The following is a 19,657-nucleotide window of genomic DNA, read 5'->3' as shown; positions in this document are numbered from 1 at the left end:
AGATTTAAATTAACGTCTCGAAGTGAAGTCACGATGCTCCGGTTATGTTACAGACATTACCCACCCATCTTTTTTTTTAGTTTAGTAGAGCGAATACGAACTATTATCGCTCTCTCGCTTGCTCGTTTTCGGGCCATGCGCCTTTTCTTTCTTTTCTGCTACTAATACTAGCATAATCAAAACGAATGTGCGTCTTCCCACCATCCATTTAGTGAGCAGTGTTGCCAAACGCATTTTCAGTTTTTCATCAATAACATTTCAACAATATTTTCAAAGAATGCTGTAGATTCGAAAAAAGAAAAATAGTTGGTGATGGAAAAGAATTTCCAATTAGAATTTTTAACCATAATTATAACGAATCATTTGAAAATTTCACATGCAAACGTAATTTCGTTGCATATCATTAGATTTGGATTAACGTCACAAGTGTAGTTACGACACTCCGGTTATGTCGCAGACATTACCCACCCATCTTTTTTATTGTGACCACGACTAACGGTTTAATATAGACACCCCATTTCAATATTTCTGAAGGAACAGAAGGTCGAGTTTGGAAAGTTTGTAACTTTCATTGTACTTAACCAAATTACACAATGTTCGCACTAATGATTCAGAAATATGACCAGGAATCTTCTATTAGATTTGTAAGTATGTATAATTTACATGAATAAAGAAAAATTGATTTTCAGGAATCAATTATTATCTGTTCTTCCATTGGCCAGTACTACGCGACTTCCTCATGCTAACAATTAATTTCATCGTTAGCCATCTCCCTCACCAAGGCCAACAACGCCAACAAAACCGGTCCTTTTCAGGACCACCATCATTTTTGTAAAGAATAATTTGAAATATTCCTCGCCCAAATCACCTTTTGTCCGAAAATTCCAATGAGTATCAACATATTTGAAGAACGTGTTCTTTATGTATTCTACATCTCTCCGGTTATGTCGCAGACATTACCCACCCATCTTTTTATACACAGAAATTTATACAGAAATGTTTGCCCACCACTTAATCAAGCTTTCTAACAGCACTTGTGCTGTTTAAGTATTCAAGCTTGCGGCAGCCGCATCGGCACTGGACCTCTCCAGTAGCGAGTAAAATTTCGTTGAAGGTGTTTTCTATCTCGTGCAAAGTGTGATATCAAATTGAAAACTAAATTTGATGTTGTGTTGTTACAGGTAATGATTATTCGTGATAAGATAATTATTTCAGGGAGACTCATTGAGATCTTGGAATCGCTTGTTAATGACAATTTAAACAAAAAATCTCAGAAACTAAAAATATGAAAGCACAGCAAAATGAGGCCAATTTTGATGTCAATTTTGACAATCATTAACTGAGATGGAAATAAGATGAAATTTTGATATTTAACTTTACTCGGGCTCCCAACCACTTGAGCTGATGGTGAAAGATCCGGTGATGTTTTCCACACAGCGATAACGTCACGATCAGATTCTAACTGGAAAGTTTGCTTTTATTTTCAATACGAAATTTCTGAAAACTGTCTTTTTGGTTGAGCAAGTTTTACCGTTCGGTCCGTGGCGACCGCCCACAGTGCTTCCGGTTTCACGCCGAAGGGATTCGCATCGGGTGCACACAGGTACTGATACTTTGGCATCGCTAATTTTTTCGTTCGGTAGCTAGATCGAGGCAGGAGGATTTTTTTGCTGACGCACATGACGTTCTTTTTGGGAAAACAACGAACCACTTCATGATAGTCGAGTTTGGGTCGGCATAGCATTTTGATTCTTCTGGTTGGAACGTAATGGATGGCATCCGGATGAATCCCGCGGATGGGATCGGCGACGTGGCAGTGACATTTGCTCGATGGCAGATGACAGGCGTGCGGTGTGTTGATTGTTTTCGGTTGTGCCAGGGTGTTCATTCGTGGTTTCAGCTGGTTGAGTGGAACTTTTCGTGGAACCTGAAATGTTATCCGACGGTTAGTCATTGAGGCAGACACTAAAAGTGATCAACTGGCTAGACAAACCGGGGTCTTGTAAAAATTTTCTAGCGCGAAATCCTTCTTAGGAACTGACAATTGGGTCAGATAGTGGCCGTGAATTTTCCATTCATCTTGTGTCCAAGCTTTCTGGGTTGGTTTTGGTTTGCATTTTGGTGATGATGGGGGACAAGATTTTTTGGATTTTTTGCCGAAACAGCCCATGATGATATTTTTTGGCTCGATGCCGATTTTGAATTTGGATGCCAACTGACCGAACGTTACGTCAGTAACGTTTTCATAGGCTACTGAGGGTCAACTCGATCAACTTGATTAATATAATCTACAAAATTGGATTGTTTTTTGATGCGATGTAGTGTATATGTCTCAAGTAACTCGTAATTAGGCCGTAAAAACCAACTGTAAAAACGCTATCAGAGGAACTTCGCCAAATACAGTTGTTGAAAGCTCATAAATGAGATATTATTTTTGTCTGCGATGTGATCTCTGCTCTGCTTCCTTAATATAGTGAAAACAGGCACGGTTCATCGTTCCTGGTACGACTGACAAAATTAACTTTCACAGACAAGAGATAATTTATTTTTCACAATGATTAAGGTCCGCGTAGGTTCAACATTCCCCAGATATATCATTGTGTTGTTGCATGACTACAGAAACGACCGCGTTGTTAGTACTCTTCTTCAACGAATTGATTCTGCTGGAAATCGCTTGCCTGTTCACGAATGTGAAAAAAGTGCAAATATGAACAATGAGTAACATCAATCACCAAACGAAGAATGAAACTGTGTGCGTTATTGCCAACAAAGTATGGTATGTGGCACACAGGCAGAAATGATGAATGGGGTACCTTTAACTGAGCAGATAACTTATGACCCTTAGACCGAGGAAATGTAAGTATGTATCTGTATTTTATTCGAAGAAAGAAAGATTAATCGGTCTATGGTAATCCGTTATCAGGCACGCAATCTGACGAAAAGCTAAAAGAATACACATCACTTGAGCAGTTCTATGATTGAATACAGTGATATACCAAAAGATACATATGAGGAATTCCATGAGAAAGTAGAGTATAGAATGCGACGACACGATTCAATAAAAGTGATAAAAGTGAGTAGATCGAATTGATAATTCGATATTCATTCTATTTAATAAAATTTGTAGCAACCAATAAGCACCAATAACCCTGTTCTTTTGTTGCAGAAATATTAACTTCAATCACCCATCAGTGCAAAACGCTTATCAATCTTCAGGACAATCAGATGTTTTAATGTTCCCTACAAAAGTACATTCTTAGTCGTACTTATTGTATGAATAAATAGATAAAATTAGTTGAGGACTCATAGCATTTCTCTTGCTCAGAGTAAATTTTGTACCTAAGAGCATCAAACCGCTAGGTGTCAATTCTGTGGAGTGAATCTTCTTAAAAACAAAGACATAATGAGCATCGTGGCCGAACAATCCTGCTGTTATCAATCATTACAGAATGTATTGCATAATTCCAGGTTGCATGATATTGGGCCGTCACCCTTGAGGTTCTTCTACCATGATTTCATGTAATCAGCAAGTGCGGAATCGTCCTCGACGTTCGAGATTCTCAGTTAAAAATTTCTATGGCGAGTAAATTGATTTAACTTTGGTCGGAAAAGCTTTATTATTGTGCAACATGAGGCTAAACTATGTCGCCATTCTCCTCTGATACAGAACTCCTATCCCTTACCTCCAAACGGCGCCAACTGGGGTACGAGACACCATATGCCGTTTTCGGCTTGGACCCAGGGTTGGGTCGGGTTCTGCCTCAACCGCTACCAGTTCATACATTTTGACAGCGGTTGGGGTTGGATTCTGGCTCAGTTTCACTTCGGACAAGAACTGAATTACTGACGATCTGTGGGTTGTGTGCTGACAGGAAGGGGCGCGCGTTGAACTATTAATGTATCCGTAATACAAAGTAAAGTTTTCCGTACAGTTAGTGCTCATTTTGGCCCGCTCAAAATTATTACTTATTCTCTTCACATCTAAGACCTAGTTGTCTGGTGTAGCTACGGTTTGTTTACTACCCTAACTTAAATTTTTTCGGGACTATTTCATTCTTGTCATTTGCTAGTTTTCCTTCTGTAAAAATATTTAAAAAAAATATCGATTGAGAAGACTCAAGACATTTTCTCATTGATCGAATCTAAATTACCGGGCTTCTCGTATAACACCTACCCTCAGTTTCTGTGCAACGACCTAGTCCGTTTTGTTTGCCGCAGTTTTTCTTCAACATTTTCTCGCATCCAACAGTTTTTGAGTCTTCTTGATGTTCCTTTTGACGAAGACCTCAGCTCTGGCATGTTGGGAGGGTTTCGTTGGCATCACCTGCACGTTGTTGGCGGCAAACGGCTCAATGGCTTTCTCAGTAATGGCAAGATGACAAATCCAGCCGAAACAGAACGGAGTAATCGTGTTGTTTCAGGAATATGAGTAAACGCTTTTCCAGACACTCGTTCACTAAACTTGCGTGATTGGCGGGGCCGGTTGCAATGAAAAAGTTGCTTTACAAGCCACATGTACAGACAGCCTGCCAACTAGATATTTCTTAGCGAACTTCGACAGTTTCTTATACTTGAAAATGTCGACTCCCTTTCTTCTTCCGGTTGCCTATAAAACTTCTTCTCAGGAAGCTGTTTGAAGTTTATCTTGACGTAGGTTTCGTCGTCAATTACCACGCAATCTAATTTGTTATTATCATCGTGTACAGCTATCGAAGTCACTTTTTTGGTCATCTTGTTTTGATTATTGCAGTGGTTTGGTGCCACTGACTTCTCCTAAGTCGACAGTCTGGATTGTTTTAGCTCAATGTACTGTTGTATGCTTGTTTGCGAAATTTCGGACGGAGAAGTTAAGGTATCGCTGGCCTCTCTTTTTGTAGTAGCGGCATTTGGCTTTCGATTTTCCTACGATCCAAACTTTGTGCTTTTATTACGTTAACGATTTTGCCACATTAATCGAAATAAAATAGAAGCAACATTTAGTTCTTACACACCTACAATGCTAGGGGTGTTCGGGTTTTGAGAATGCACGAATTAAATGAATGCGTCAAATTTAGGTCAACTTCTGTGTTGCTTGTTTCAAGATATTTGACTTAGTCAATAACCTCGTACCGAACTTTCCACATCGCAACCAACATAGTTCCAACTGCCTCTTTCTACAATATACCAACCACCATGTCTTATTATAGTTGATTGTCAGTCAGCCTCTTTTTGCCTTTCTCATATAGAAAGGTTATGCAATCACTCTGAAAAACGTCAACCTAATCCCGGCCCGGAGGGCCGAGTGTCATATCCCATTCGACTCAGTTCGTCGAGATCGGAAAAAGTCTGTATGTGTGTGTGTATGTATGTGCGTATGTGTCAAATAATGTCACTCATTTTTCTGAGAGATGGCTGGACCGATTTGCCCAAACTTAGTCTCAAATGAAAGGTGCAACCTTCCCATCGGCTGCTATTGAATTTTGGATCGATCGGAACTCTGGTTCCGGAATTACGGGTTTCAGAGTGCGGCCACACAGAAATTTCTCATATAAACTATAGGAAAAATTAAAAATAGAATTTTTATTTTTGCTGCTAAATGTGTTCAAGGTGCATGAAACGTCCAGATTTGATGCAAACTCGAAAAAAAATTGACGACAATTCACTATTTTGGATTTTGGCACATTTTTGCCTTTCTCATATAGAAAGGCTATGCAATCACTCTGAAAAACGTCAACCTAATCCCGGCCAATTTTTTTTCGACTCTCATAAGGTTTCTGGATTTTAACAGGGGCGTAGTTGATGATTTACGGAGAGGGGTTACATCCCCCCTCTATTGTTCACTCCCCTCCTTTAAAAATCTCCTTAAATCACCCCTCAGACCACCACCCCATCCAGCCCTCATACCCCTCCCTTTCAACCCCATCATCTTTAAACCACCACTATATCACAAAGCATACCAATTTAAGCTGGGGAGTCGTTCGTTCATGGGACTTTCGCCCTCCTCACATACCCACCCCCGCATGACAAAATGAGTTAGAAAGCAGATAACATTGATCTAATGCTGATTAGGCTAATGAAGTATGATATTTTTTTGTTTCAAGTGTTTCACCGTCGACACGTAGCTCATCAAGTTCGTGGCTGGCATGCCATTGTGTATAAGTGCAAAGTGTACTAAGAATGTAATGGTTCTTTTCCACAATTATGTTGAACATAAAAAGCCTGCCATAGTTTAGAGAAATGAGAAAGGCACAATTGCACCGCTAGGTGGATTAAAACAGGTTTTTAAATGGCACAATCGCCTCTATCAAGGTTGTTACGAAAGACAACAAAATATAAACGCGCCAAATCAACGCGAGGTTTCGCGCGGTTCTTAAACCAAATAAATTTTGCATAAACATCTTCAAAACTTGTAATAGATTTTATTTGCAAATCCTAAGAACTTCTTAGTCCGCCTGAACATTTTATTAATAGGCAATAAAAATAGTGTCTTGTTACTTGAAAATAACTCTGAAGGCTTATTTTGAAATATTAAAATCAACTTTGCATATAACCCCTTAACGAATGTAATTTGCATCGAATCTGACACCAGTTTGATTGTGCTATCGTTATTGAGAATGCAAATCTCTTTCGTGCTAAAAGGCGTTCCGTCATTTTAATTACCTTCTTCTTACCGCACTGTCTGACCGCGTACCCACATGCTTCTCATTCGATTAGCGAACGACGAATTAAGCATTTAGTACAAAAATGGATGCGGGACTTACTTCGCTTCCTAATATTGTATTGGGTATCTTAGGCGCACCATATTGACGGCTCTGTCTGAAATAGATATACAAATTTCGAGTTTTTCGCGTCACTTTCGAAAGTTTTTGCGTTATTCATAGAAGTCATATTTTGAAATACAAAATTGATTAATATTTTTTCAACTGATTAGTGCAAATATAATGTAATTCCATTCAGTACAATGAAAGTTACTAACGTTTCTCTTCTGTTTCTTCCACTTCTTTTTGAAAGGTAAGCGACATGACAAAATAATATGAAAAATTTAGATCAGATTCCCTACATTACAAGTTATTAGTAATGGTTGCGTTATTTTAAATATATGCATGGTTCTTGTTAATTCAGTTGACTACAGCTTCGTTGATTGCACAGGAATCCATACACTTAGAGCACATATTCCAGGTTAACCAACTTCCACCTACAAGGTTAATAAGTTGTGAATAGCTCTAATTCAAATTATTGGGCTCCGATCTTGGGATCTTGGGCTCCGAATGTAACCGTGTATCGTCAATTGTGGTCAAACGACATTCGGATATAATTTGGTTAAAAAAATTTCGAGGATGAGCTCGCAAAAAATTATGATTTAGCAAGGCATTTGTTTCTGTAGCAAAAAAACCACCATTTTCGTGAGAGATACCACTATGAATTCGGAAAGTAATGAAAGTTCCCTTCAAGTCAAAGTATGGTCCGTTATGTTTTGGACAGAATAATCCAACTTCCATTACAGCGAGGATGTGCTATAGTAATGCGACAATGGCAGAACCACCAAATTGTCTCCAGCTCCTTTCAATAGCAAAGTGTTGGGCGATAATAAAGCAGAAACTGAAGATGGAACAGTAATTTGTCGTTTCAGGAAAATGAGAAAACGTTTTTTCAGACACTCGTTCACTAAACTTGCGTTGCAATGAAAAAGTTGCTTTACAAACCACATGCACAGACAGCCTGCCAAACTAGATATTTCTTAGCGAACTTCGACAGTTTCTTATACTGAAGATGAAGAGCACATCCGATATTGATGGCAGTGTGTGAACTTCAGTGCTTTTGCATTGGCCTACTAAGCCAAAACAAGTTTCTCTGTGTCTCATCGGCTGAACAGAACTTTTAGTCTAATGGGACACTACGTTTGCCCAGTCGTTCGATTGAAAACATAAACAGTGTTTCCGTTTTGGGATTTGGCGGAAAGCCGGCGCTAAACTACTCCGACGATAAGTTAGTGTCGGTTTCTGATGAGACGAAGACGAAACGCACCCATTATTATTAAGTTAGGATTTTTGATCTTCACGTAGGATTTGTTAGGATTTGTGCCCTTCGCGTACAAAGAGTGATTCCACCAAAAATTTTCGCCTTTGGGAAAAAGATTGGTGTTTATCCAATTTTTCCTGCTTAGGGAGGATTAGCATAGACCATTTCGATGCTTCTTCGATAAACTTTATATTAATTTACAAGTGATTTTACACGTCAGGTTGGGGTCCACTAGGAGGCTGATAACAGTTTATTATCTTTCTCTGGACAAAACCAGTTTAGAGGCCGTGTGGCATCCGGCGGGTTGAAGTTTCTCAACCAAAAATTGATCCACTGGGTCCCTGCTCCCATGTCGTATGGGCCGACTTAAAACGGGAGTCCTCAAGTTAAGCTGTTTCTCCGCGCCGAGGACTGAATGGCTGGCAGGACTAAAATATGTCAGCCACGCACGGAGTGTAGTGGGTCTTACCCTTACTGTGTTAAGTGAATCTTTGACACAATGGACGTTTGTTTCTTCGAAAATTGTGTGATTCAAATGGTGGTCATGTCCCTAATACCAATTTCGGGGTTCGCTATAGACGATTATAAGCCAACGTGTTTGATATCTTCTAGCTACTGTACAACAAATGCTGATGATGAAATGTGTAGTTCTGGGATCGAATATGGTTAGAGCAGCACAAATTAATCTTCAGCATAAACGTACAGCAACTATGAATCCATTCCACCTTATGCAGAAAAGGAAAATCTTCTATAGCTTTGGCTCAAGAAGCGTATTTCCGTAAAGGAGAGTTCTATGTTGGAAAGCTACTTAATCCCGTCTTCGCAGCTTTTAACAAAAATGGCATGACAAATCCTCGTGAAATGCCTCGTGCATGTATTCTTGCGAATAGTGCTATCGACGCATGTCTTATATCCGATCTCACAACTCGCGATATTTGTGCTGTCACAGTCAATATGACTGTGGATAACATTAACAATAAATACGTCTATTGTTCGGCATATTTGCCACATAACGAACCATCACCTTCTGATGATTTCAAAGGCAGAAATGGATTTCCCCTCATAATCGGCAGTGATGCAAATGTCCACCACATAATTTGGGGCAGCTCAGATATCAATTCGAGAGGCGCCGAATTAATGGAATACTTATGCAGTACAAATCTGCGCTTACTTAGTGTAGGAAATCGCTCAACATTTGCACGAGCTGGCAGTGAAGAGGTGTTAGATGTAACTCTCTGCTCTGTCAGTATGGGTTGGCAAACTGGCTCGTGCCGAACGAGCTCGAACCGTCGTTATCTGATTATAAGTACATCGTCTTTGATCATTTAAACGTCTCGCTAGATATCGTCACATATTTCAGGGGTATCTTCCGACGTTTGAATCTCCACGTGACTTGGATGAGGTCGTGGATAAAACAAACACACTCGTAGTAGCAGCATAACAACAGGCTTGCCCGCTTGGTGGAATACCGAACTTGTTCGAATCAAATTATTAATCGCATGTCGAACTCAAGTCGAAGAACTATCTATGCTATCCACCTTCTATGGGTCGTTCCGGTATTACTGGAAATGAATGGGCGGACGAATTGGCTAGAGCGGGCGCTTCGACTGACTACGTTGGTCCAGAACCAATTTTACTACTTTTGATAAGTTCGATAAAGCACAAGATATTGGCTGCATTTTCCCAAGTACAATTGCAGTATTCTAGTCAGGGCACTGACTGGACATTGCAAACTCAATTATCACATGGCTACCATTCAGCGTGCTGAGTATTATTCGTGTGATCTTTGTGAATCCGATTACGGAATTTCTTATCATTTGATATGTAACTGCCCAGCAGTAATGCAATTGCGTATCCGGATTTTTGGTTTCTCCATGAACTTATGTACAGAGAGCTGAAACTGAAGAATATGCTATTGTTCCTAACCCAGTGTGGTAAACAGCTATAGTTTTAGCCGTATTTGAATGACAATATCTCCTTGGGGGTCTTGTCGTTGTGTTATCTCAATATCCCCTCGGGGGTGTTGATATATCTGCTCATGAAATGCAGATCAAGGCAAGGCACAAATCTCCGATCAACATGGGGAACGTGCCATTTGAGCCAGTCGCTACTGAACAGACATATAAGCTAGAACAAACTTTCCCGAAAAACCTGTGTAAACATTTAAAAGAAAATACGTTGAAAATCACCACCGCATACATGTTTGCATGCGTGAGTCACCATTGTATCCAAGTTTGCACACATGTGCAGTATAGCGATTGCTGGCCGATCACAGCGCCGGCCAGTGGCAAGTTGCTACTTGCAGTTGTCATTTCAAATCGACAGTTATATTTCTCACACAGTTTAAAACTTTACTTGTATGTCAGTTCTCAGTGTTCTTTGTGCGTAATTTACTAAAGCGTGCTGAGCTTCTTTTCCGTGGGGGTTTACTCGATCCGCTTCCTTGGTTATCACGTTCGTTCGTGCTATCGGCACTGTTGCTGTCTAGGGGAATGTTGAATGCTTTGATTTGTTTCTTCGATTTGCGGTTCGTCTTCTTGTCGATGGAGCTGATAGTTTTATCGAAAGCAGTGGATGGTGACGCCGCTGATTTGACGTGTACTGATGGTTTCACAAACGTTACTGGTTGGATAACAATTTGTGCTTGCATCTCCGAATTTGTTTTCGTTGTGGTAAATGTTTTTGTTATTGGGTACTCTCACGAAGTGTTTTCCGTAGAGTGAAGATAATGTTACAGTATTGACACGCGGGAGACTGATCCTCTTAAGTACACAGCGTGGTCTGAGAATATGCAGATCCAGGGTCACGAATGGAATGGAGTATCTCCAACGCATTTTCGCCACTCGAGCACCGTTGAGAATCGACATGAATTTGATAATAACGGCATTGAATGAATTATCTTCCACATACACGGAGTTTCTGACTCTAGCGTTGTTGCATCATTTCATGATGGCGTAACGTAAAACAAAGGTTTCTGGTACAACTGAACTGTTGAATTCTACCTGGCGTCCCTGCATCTAACGCGGTCATCATTCAGTGCGTGTGATGATGTTGATGATGATAATGACGACGAGCGCTCATCGGTAGCGACGGTATGCTTGTTTACTCTCGCTTTCACGTATCGTCTTGCTTGTCAATATTTCGTGTCGTTGCGGCAAATGGAAGGAAGGGTGAGTCGACTGAATTTATGAATGTTGGTTTTGTTCTCGCGAACGTAACAATATCATCAGGACACCAGTTCGTTTATGGCGGAATTGAATTGAGCACCTATCCACTTCTCTATCGGCAGGTCTAATTTTGCAGCTCCAGTAAATCTACAATCGTCGTACAGATGCGCCACAGGGAAAAATCATCTTAGTCACAGAAAGTCATCTGAGTCGATGGGTAAACTATTCGAATTTTTGGGTGTAAAATATCATCTGAGATATTGTTTTGCCCGTTGTTACTGAAAGCCCGAAGCAAGCAAGTGCGATTGTTTGCGACAGATTATCATATCTTTATCCCTGCTTATGGCGTAGAGGTAAATGGTGTAATTTCCAAGGTCGCCCTCATCCGTGATGATCTACTGATAAATTCCAGTTGTGAAGGTGCTAGATTGCACGAAATTGCACTTTATCGCAATAAAGAACGACAAAAAAGACCATGTCAATTCGAACTCGTTTCGTATGACCGTCATGACTACATCTTTTGCCATATAAAATTACTGTGTATGAATGATGTATGATGAATGTGACCAAATACAAAAAGGACAACTTGTATTTTCAAGAATTTTTATACCTATATTAATGTATTTCCGAACCCGTTTAAAGCAGTTTTTGTGGTCACGGACACTGTTGACGACCATGTATTTAATATTTAAGTTAGTGTCGAATTCTGACGAGAGAAGCTCTAAACGCATCTTTATAAATAATTTAAATATAGAAATTGTGCCCTTCACGCGAAATGCGGTTTTAAACAATTTTCTTCTTTTTATCCAAATTTGCTGAGCCTAAGCCAAACCAAGTTTTGGTTTCAATAATTCTCATCGGCTTAAGGGGTTACACCACTGTAGAGCACAAAAATAGGTATATTTCGAGAATTTTCCTTTACGCAATAAAAAGTTAAATGGGATTTTTAAATAAGTACATAATGGATAAAAAGAAATGATTTTGAATAATTCCACCACAAGATGGCGTCTGTGCAGCATTGCTCCCCATGAGCGGTCCACGGCCAAAAATCTAATTTATGCCTAAACGTCCATTATACCAATCGTCCATTATTCCTAACGTCTCTTGTGTCTAACGTTAATTACGCCTATCGTCTTTATGCCTAACGGCAACTATGCCTAACGTCCGTATGCCTAATGGGGTATACCCCATCAAAACGTACTAGAGAAACACGAAAACGCCATTCTTTGTCATTTTCTTTCTATTTTCTAATAAACAATTTTCCCACTGATTGTGCGTGTTTTTTTGCGTGAGAAAATCACAAGATTGTTGTTATGACACGATACGTTAACGCATACGTAATGCAGTGATATTTTAGGGCGCTTTCCTAGTAAAACTCTCTGTTATAAGCATATAAGCAATGCGGTAGCTCATTTCACAGCAGCTGGCACACGGCGACTGACAGCCGATGCGATATCATTATACTCAATCCAAGACTTTTTATTATTCGAAACACATTTTTCTTCCGCCCTCCGCTAGCACGTAGACAGGCATGTCTCGTGTGCCTCCTTGTGCGGAACGGCGAATTTCCAATGCTAGGAAGATACGATTCATATAAACAGATAAAATGGAACATTTCTTTCAACCCTGAATGTTTTCCGCAGCGACCTCACAACGAGTGACGGCAATAGTTTCATTCCCTTTCTGATGGTGCCATCAGAGAAGTTTGTGAACCGACACAGCTGCTTGAAAAAAAGATGAAAATCTTGAGGTGTATAATGAAATCGCTGGAATAAAAACATAACATATTTTTCAATTACAATATTACAGTCAACTGTTGCTAATGCTTCATTAGCAGATGAACTTGTTTTAATTTTTGGGAATCATTAGAAGCCCTAAAAGAGTGACCCATAGAAAAGTCTCAATAGACCTGCCCTCTAATCAACAAGAGGAAAATGATCGTAAAATTAGCTATAATTTCGGATATCCTTCGAAAAGATTTTAGTACTTTTAAATTGTTCTTCTTCTTTACTTGGGTTCTTTGCCAGTTCGAGCGCTTGGTATTACATTTTTATGGCGCGATAATGGGGAGAAGAGACTTCCAATGAAAGCCTGATGCCTACATTAGGGAATCGGGCGGAAAATTCTATCGCCTGAAAATGAAGATGACTGTGCTTAACCAAGCGGTGGCTTCGCATTGCCTTGATTTTCTCATGTGTGTGTTAAAACGAAATGCAGAAATAAATATAATACCATTCGCGGATGACGTAATTTATTGGGAAAGAGTTTACCCACGCGTCTCTTTCTTTCGAACTATTTTTTAGATTTCTATACGGTACTGCAGTTCACAGTTGGAACATGACCTTTATCATAAGGTTATAGAAATTTCATAGCAACACTACAGATCTTTTACTACGCATTTTATAGTTTTGTGTAACGAGTATAGAGTAATCAAGAATATTCTCACAATCCACCCGAAACGATTCTTGTCCTTTAATTCAGAAGAAAAGTAATGAGTGTTTTCGGAATCATTTTACTTATTCCAGTCTAGCTACACACTTTACATCTTACATCCAATATCCTTTTATGTCTATATATACTGCTCAACTAAACAGACTAACTGCCAAACCCGACTTTTCGTTATGATGTTTTAAAGTTTATCGTTTGCAGCTGTATATAAAGTATCATCTTCTATCACTACAAAACTACCACCCATCTCATAGCACAGCTCAATCAAAGCTATCCAAAATGTCCCCCCCCCCCTATCTATGTCCAGCTTTTCGTCGTCTACTTGTCACATCTAAAATCTCGATGTTTTTTTTTTTTCTCTCTCTCTCTCTCTCTCTCTCTCTCTCCAGTAGATGACTAGAAAAAGTTAATCGACGAAGTAGGATAACAGACTCAAAGCGTAAAGTCAACGGCAATGACTGACAACAGTGTACTGACGAAAAGTCCGGAAACTGGACGACCGCATCAGCACTTGAATGAGCTTTCTCGTTTCCCTTCAATCTATAGCAGTTCCACTGTTTCGGTGGCGTAGCTAGAAATTTTTTTAGATGTGGCTATTTAAAGATTATCCATATCACATGAAGTATTCCATTTTAGGTCTGAATTGAACGCCGAGTAAAATTTAGTAAATAAATTTTTTTGGAACATTGTAAAATCTTAATATTTCAATTTTGTGTTACGATTACGAAAGTTGTGCAGGAATGATAAATGTTAACGTAGGGGAATTGTGGGAAAAACCGACACTGTGGGTAAAACCGACACCCCACAACTTTGCCTAGAAATCAAATTTTTATTCATTTCATAATGATGCATTATTATTAGTACGTTTATCTAGAGCATTTGAATAAAAATTGGATTTACGTTAGTGCGCCGAATATCAGAAAAATAAACAAAACATACGACAGCAGCGTTCATACTCGTCTGGATGTAAAATTTCGTTGGTAGATTTTAAGGTTTTAACCGAACAAAAGCTTTTCAAATCACCCCATTTTTCTGTACCTATTATTATCGGCCTTTCCTATGATCAATTAGATGCATTGAAGACGAGTTTGAGAAATTCAATATTTTTAATTGCTTTTATAAAAAAATGTGCGCTGTTGGGGTAAAACCGACACCCTTTGGTTAGGGTAAAACCGACACACTGTTAAGATGGTTGTGTTTACTTGCGATTCATTACAAAAGGCTGGGGATCTTTGTGACACTTCAATTACACTATTAGCACACTATAGTAATAGCTGAAATACACAGAAATACTTTTATTGTGTTTATTTCTTATAAGTCTCTTTAAAAATCAAAAATTGGAGTTTTTGTTTATCTAATTCTATCGAAGCTTTTGCTATTTCTCCAAAAAGCTCATCAAACCGAATTTCTAGTGTTTTCTTGGTTTGTCATAAACGAACTTTATCACAATGAGACAATGATATTATGTATACCCCAATAGATCGTTGATAATCAGAGTCCGAAAAATCAAATCTGAAAAAGATAGTTTTACTAAGAAATGTGTGTGTCACTTATAAGTGAATGAATCCAATTAGAACGTAGAACGCTTGCAAATCTTCTCTTACGAAATAAAATGACACTGGAAGTTGCAGTGATGTGCGCAAGGATTATTTGGAAATACTCATATCAATAAATAATCCTATAGCATAAAATACTCTTATTTATAGTACTACGCTTTCGAACTATCTTCCCCTCACTACATGATGAAGCAATAAAAAGCACATTTTTTGCATCATACATACTCACACTTTATTAATCACGCATATATCTAATTTTTAATAAAGATAAAGATTTTAATAAAGTGGAGAGAAAATAAATTAAAGGGGGTGTCGATCTTACCCCTATAGGGTGTCGGTTTTACCCGCAGTGCCTACAAAAAGTCACTTTGTTTTCCAAGTTTTACAACCAATAATTTTTAATGAAATTAATTTTTCGAAGCGCTGAAAAAATTAAGTCTTGTTAAGAATTTTCTGAAGAAGAATTGTGCATTAAAATTATAATTTTATTGGTTTTGTGGCAACTTAGAAAAAGTGTTAAGCTTAAGGTGTCGGTTTTAACCATAATTCCCCTAAATGTCTCCACATATTGATGTAGCTGTATGTAGGTCATTTCCTTCCGAATGGAGCATCATTATCTCTTCTAGTAACTGCTCCACCTCATGCACTGAACTGCCTATAATCGCATATTTGACCCATGTTCTATGGGATTCTCTATCTTCATGGGATTGACTTGCTATTATGGGCACTGCCGAATGGGCAGTGTACGTCAAAGACGATTTTGTTTGAAATACTGCTAGTGGAGTGGATAAATAACAAAGTGTTACTTGGATTTAGTGCTTGCTTTACTGATAGCTAAAGCGAAGCGATTAATAGCTTCTGTATGAGATGAAAAGGTAGTTACTTTTGCTCTGTTCGTTCTCGTGAACTAATAGATTTCTCGAGAATAATATGGTTTAGAGCTAGAATTACATATTTTTCAGCCTGTTTTTAACCATCGAAAACAACGGTACCAATACGCAGTCCAATTTCTGCTTTACATCGAGCCAATATCCTACGAACGATAAAAACAGTTACCTTTATCTTGAGTACATTGCCCAAATAACAAAGAAAACCGTTATTTTTATTCTTGGCGTGATGATATATCGAGATGAGCAAGTCTCAGCAGCAAAACGTTATGTTCCGACCAGGTACGGTATTAGAGCGATTATTCAAACTGTGGGCACATATTGACGATGAAACTGAACCTTAGCCTATATTCAACTGCATAATATCAACATCACAATACTAATAACGTTCAAAAATTGACCCAGTTAATGAGGTAACCTAAAACGCATGATTCAGTAAAAGCGTTCGAACTAAAAATCCATTTGTGTATGGAGAATGGATGTACAGCTATATGATCATGATTCATGTCGCAATTGGGAGAAGTGGAAACGGAGTTACGGAGTATCTGTGGTGTTTTGTCTTGAGAATAAGGTTAGATTAACTTATTACTTCCTACCTGGCGCTGGAATACAAAACACAACGCGGTACTGTTGGACAGACCACTATTTGTCCATATACAATACAAATCAATACATGGTAGTTCTGTAATCAAACAGCACATTGCACATTGATCAGTAACCGCTGAAGAAAACGCTAAGATAGTAGCCAAAGTCGTGATTGCTTTTTAGGTTATAATAACAACTGTAAAAGCTGTGTCCAGTATCTCAAAATCAACAGCCAGCACCATCAGCGAGGAAGCAATTGCGAAAAAACGACGAGTTCACATTCATGATCCGTAAATGTAAGAAGCAACGCGAGTATCATGGTAGCGTGGGAAAGCGTATTTTGTTCAACCGAATGGTTTTCGAAGCCGTACTACCATTATGTGCTAGAACACGTCTCTGAATTTCTCTGCTTTTTATGTATATGTGTGCAGCAACAGCAGCTTGTTGTTTAATTTTGATATTAGCTCTTTAGTTGTGAAAATGGAATCAAATCAAGAAGAGCAACGGTGTAAAATTTTGCTCGAGCATTGCGAACATTCGAGTTGGCGAAATTGTCGAATGTGGCCAGATGAACTTCCACAAACCTAATAAAAGTGTTCGGAAAAAGCTTGTCGACAGCAAGAAAGACTAAATCGGAGAAAAATCGAAAGCCGCAAAAACGACGAAAAGATTAGCCAGCTGTTTCAAGCGGAAACATAACCTTTCCATCCAAGATGTCCCTAGCAAGCTACGAGTGTCATCTACAAGCTAAAAACGAACCAAACTTTCGATTCCAAATCGTGACGATAAACAAAACAAGTCGGTCAGAGAACAATCGTGGAAGCTGTATATGAAGATACTGTCGAAGTTGGGTGGTACAGCCTAGGATGACGAAACCTACGCCAAGGCATACTTTAAACAACTTCCTGAACAGGAATATCATAAGGAAAGCAAAGGCGGCAGAGATTTTCAAACACATAAAGCTGTCGAAGTTCGCAAAAAAAATATCTCGTGTGACAGGTCATCTGTTCCTGCGGATTGAAGAGCGACATTTACATCGCAACTGGGACCATCAACCAGGAAATTTATGTGCAGAAGCGCATGGAAAAACGTTTGTTGCTTTTAATCAAGTAACACAATTGTTCCTATCTGTTTAACCAGATTTACCATCACGGAAAAGGCCATGGAGTGGTATCCCGTGAACAACGTTCAGGCAGTGCTCAAGAACATGGACCAACACACCAGATCTCCGCCCAATAGAAAAATTTTGGGAAATCAGCTAGCAAAGCCTCAAGAAACGAAAGACAGTGGTCAGCGAGATGCAGTTTAAGGTAAACAGTTCTGCGGCAAAAAAAATGATCGGAAACTCGCATTCGTTAAACAGGAAGCTTGAGTGAATATTTTTCCTTTATTCTGTATGAATTGTCTAACTGACAGCAAGTTAGTACCCATTACTGACGAGTGGAACACGAAACATTCTAATACAACTTTTCCCCGTTAGGTCTAGGGCTCTGCTGCGCAAATTAATTCTTCCATTTTTTCCTTTGGAAAAAATATTGCATATTCGCAGGCATTTGGTTCTAATGCCAAAAGACAGTTCGTGTCCCTATACTCGTCAGCAACCCAGAGCTTCTGTGCTTGGCTAACCAAGAAATCACTCGATACCAGCCCGTTGCTTTAGGCGTTCATACATGTTGTGTGAATTGTTAGGATTTAGTGTCTTACTGGCGCCAATTTTGGTGTTAGTGTGGATATATTGTATAATTGGCAGCAAGTTGGTGACAGTTACTGACGAGTGGAACACGAAATATTGAAATCTAACTTTTCTAACAATGTAGGGTTGCCAAATTCAAAGCTATCTACCTTGAATAACATTTTCGAATTCGAGGTATACACTCTTTTTGAAATATCCACTCGCGAGGCATTTCGGCATTTTCGAACAGTTAAACAATAATATGAATGTTACAGATGGACAAAAATCACATTTTCGAAAGTGTGGCAATTATTTTTAATCATACGGAATATTCTCGCTTTGCTGTAAATTGATTTATCGCATCTACTAATTATCTCTCTATCGACTTCAGTTCAGCCCAATGTAGTCCACTGCGACCTTATGTAGCAGCATGACTCGTCTGCATATATCATTCGCGCAATTATAGCACATTTCTGGTTCCTGCTCACCAGCAAATGTGAATGTCATGTCATTCGAAGCGAGTGATAAATGATAGGCAATTTTTGTGTGACATAATGTATGTGAATGGTCAATAAGTCGGTGTTAATAGTCAATCGAATGGACGGAAATCAATAAAATCGTCACTTTAGAAAGTTTGTATGAAAATCAATTTTAACATTATTATTGCTAGATGAACATATTTCAAAATTCAAAAAAATGTTGCAATTACATTCGATCAAATGGTGCAAATTATTAATTCGCGAGTTGTAGACATTAATATTACACACCGAATTTAGAACGGTCTCTTATATTGAAGAAAATTTAAATCTTATTTTCACCCAAAGATTTGCTTTTGCATTTCAGAACCGATTTTTTGATTTCAACAATTGGTCGATATTCCCGGTATTTTCGGTCGTACCATACCACAGCTATACCTGCTAATCAATTATTCTATTATTTACACTTCACAGCTAATTGGGGGGTGGTGGGGTTGAACAAGCATAATAGTATCATTTTTAGCACAAATATTTTGATTTTCTTCTTAGATTTTGTTTTACATTTTAATGACATTCAATTAGCTAGAGATTACTGGGTAGGGAAAGTTATGAAAATTAGAGCCATAGTAGTCAATTGAGAGCAAGGATGTGAAGTATACAGATTGGAAAACTAGAAGTGGCAGGGTCAATAGAACAGGCTTAATCTCTTACGGGCTTAACTTTTGTCTTCTGCTGATGAGGGTCAAGCTTAGGCAGCATAACTACCAGAGGCGTCGCCACGTTCCACCATCAACCTTCAATATACCACAAAGACCATGAAAACGTCATATTTATCTCTAGGACCAATGAAAGATGTTCATTGACGGGT

At 38.8% G+C, this 19,657-nt stretch overlaps 2 protein-coding genes across 3 annotated transcripts in view; both read right to left on the bottom strand.

Annotated features, from left to right (window-relative positions):
- LOC131682974 (tRNA-dihydrouridine(16/17) synthase [NAD(P)(+)]-like) overlaps nucleotides 1-19,657 on the bottom strand; it is a 310,819-nt gene that overhangs the window by 28,942 nt on the left and 262,220 nt on the right. The gene's annotated exons all lie outside the window — the stretch shown is intronic.
- Nucleotides 1,199-2,202, bottom strand: LOC131682975 (uncharacterized). Its single transcript, XM_058964805.1, has 3 exons — nucleotides 1,994-2,202; nucleotides 1,532-1,927; nucleotides 1,199-1,462 (listed from the first exon to the last, which is right to left on the bottom strand). The coding sequence occupies exons 1-3, from the start codon at nucleotides 2,168-2,170 to the stop codon at nucleotides 1,271-1,273; spliced, it is 765 nt and encodes a 254-aa protein (XP_058820788.1). The 5' UTR covers nucleotides 2,171-2,202; the 3' UTR covers nucleotides 1,199-1,270.

The sequence above is a fragment of the Topomyia yanbarensis genome, chromosome 2 (assembly GCF_030247195.1).
Source record: "Topomyia yanbarensis strain Yona2022 chromosome 2, ASM3024719v1, whole genome shotgun sequence".
Lineage (NCBI taxonomy): Eukaryota > Metazoa > Arthropoda > Insecta > Diptera > Culicidae > Topomyia > Topomyia yanbarensis.
This window is presented reverse-complemented; position numbering and strand designations above follow the sequence as displayed.

Bases quoted from the DNA above. Each gene is read 5' to 3' on its own strand.
- LOC131682975 (XM_058964805.1), bottom strand. From the start codon at position 2,170: ATGGGCTGTTTCGGCAAAAAATCCAAAAAATCTTGTCCCCCATCATCA. The intron at 1,928-1,993 runs GTTTGTCTAGCC...ATAACATTTCAG, and splicing joins AAAATTTTTACAAGACCCCG to GTTCCACGAAAAGTTCCACT. The intron at 1,463-1,531 runs GTAAAACTTGCT...CAAACTTTCCAG, and splicing joins CGGTCGCCACGGACCGAACG to TTAGAATCTGATCGTGACGT.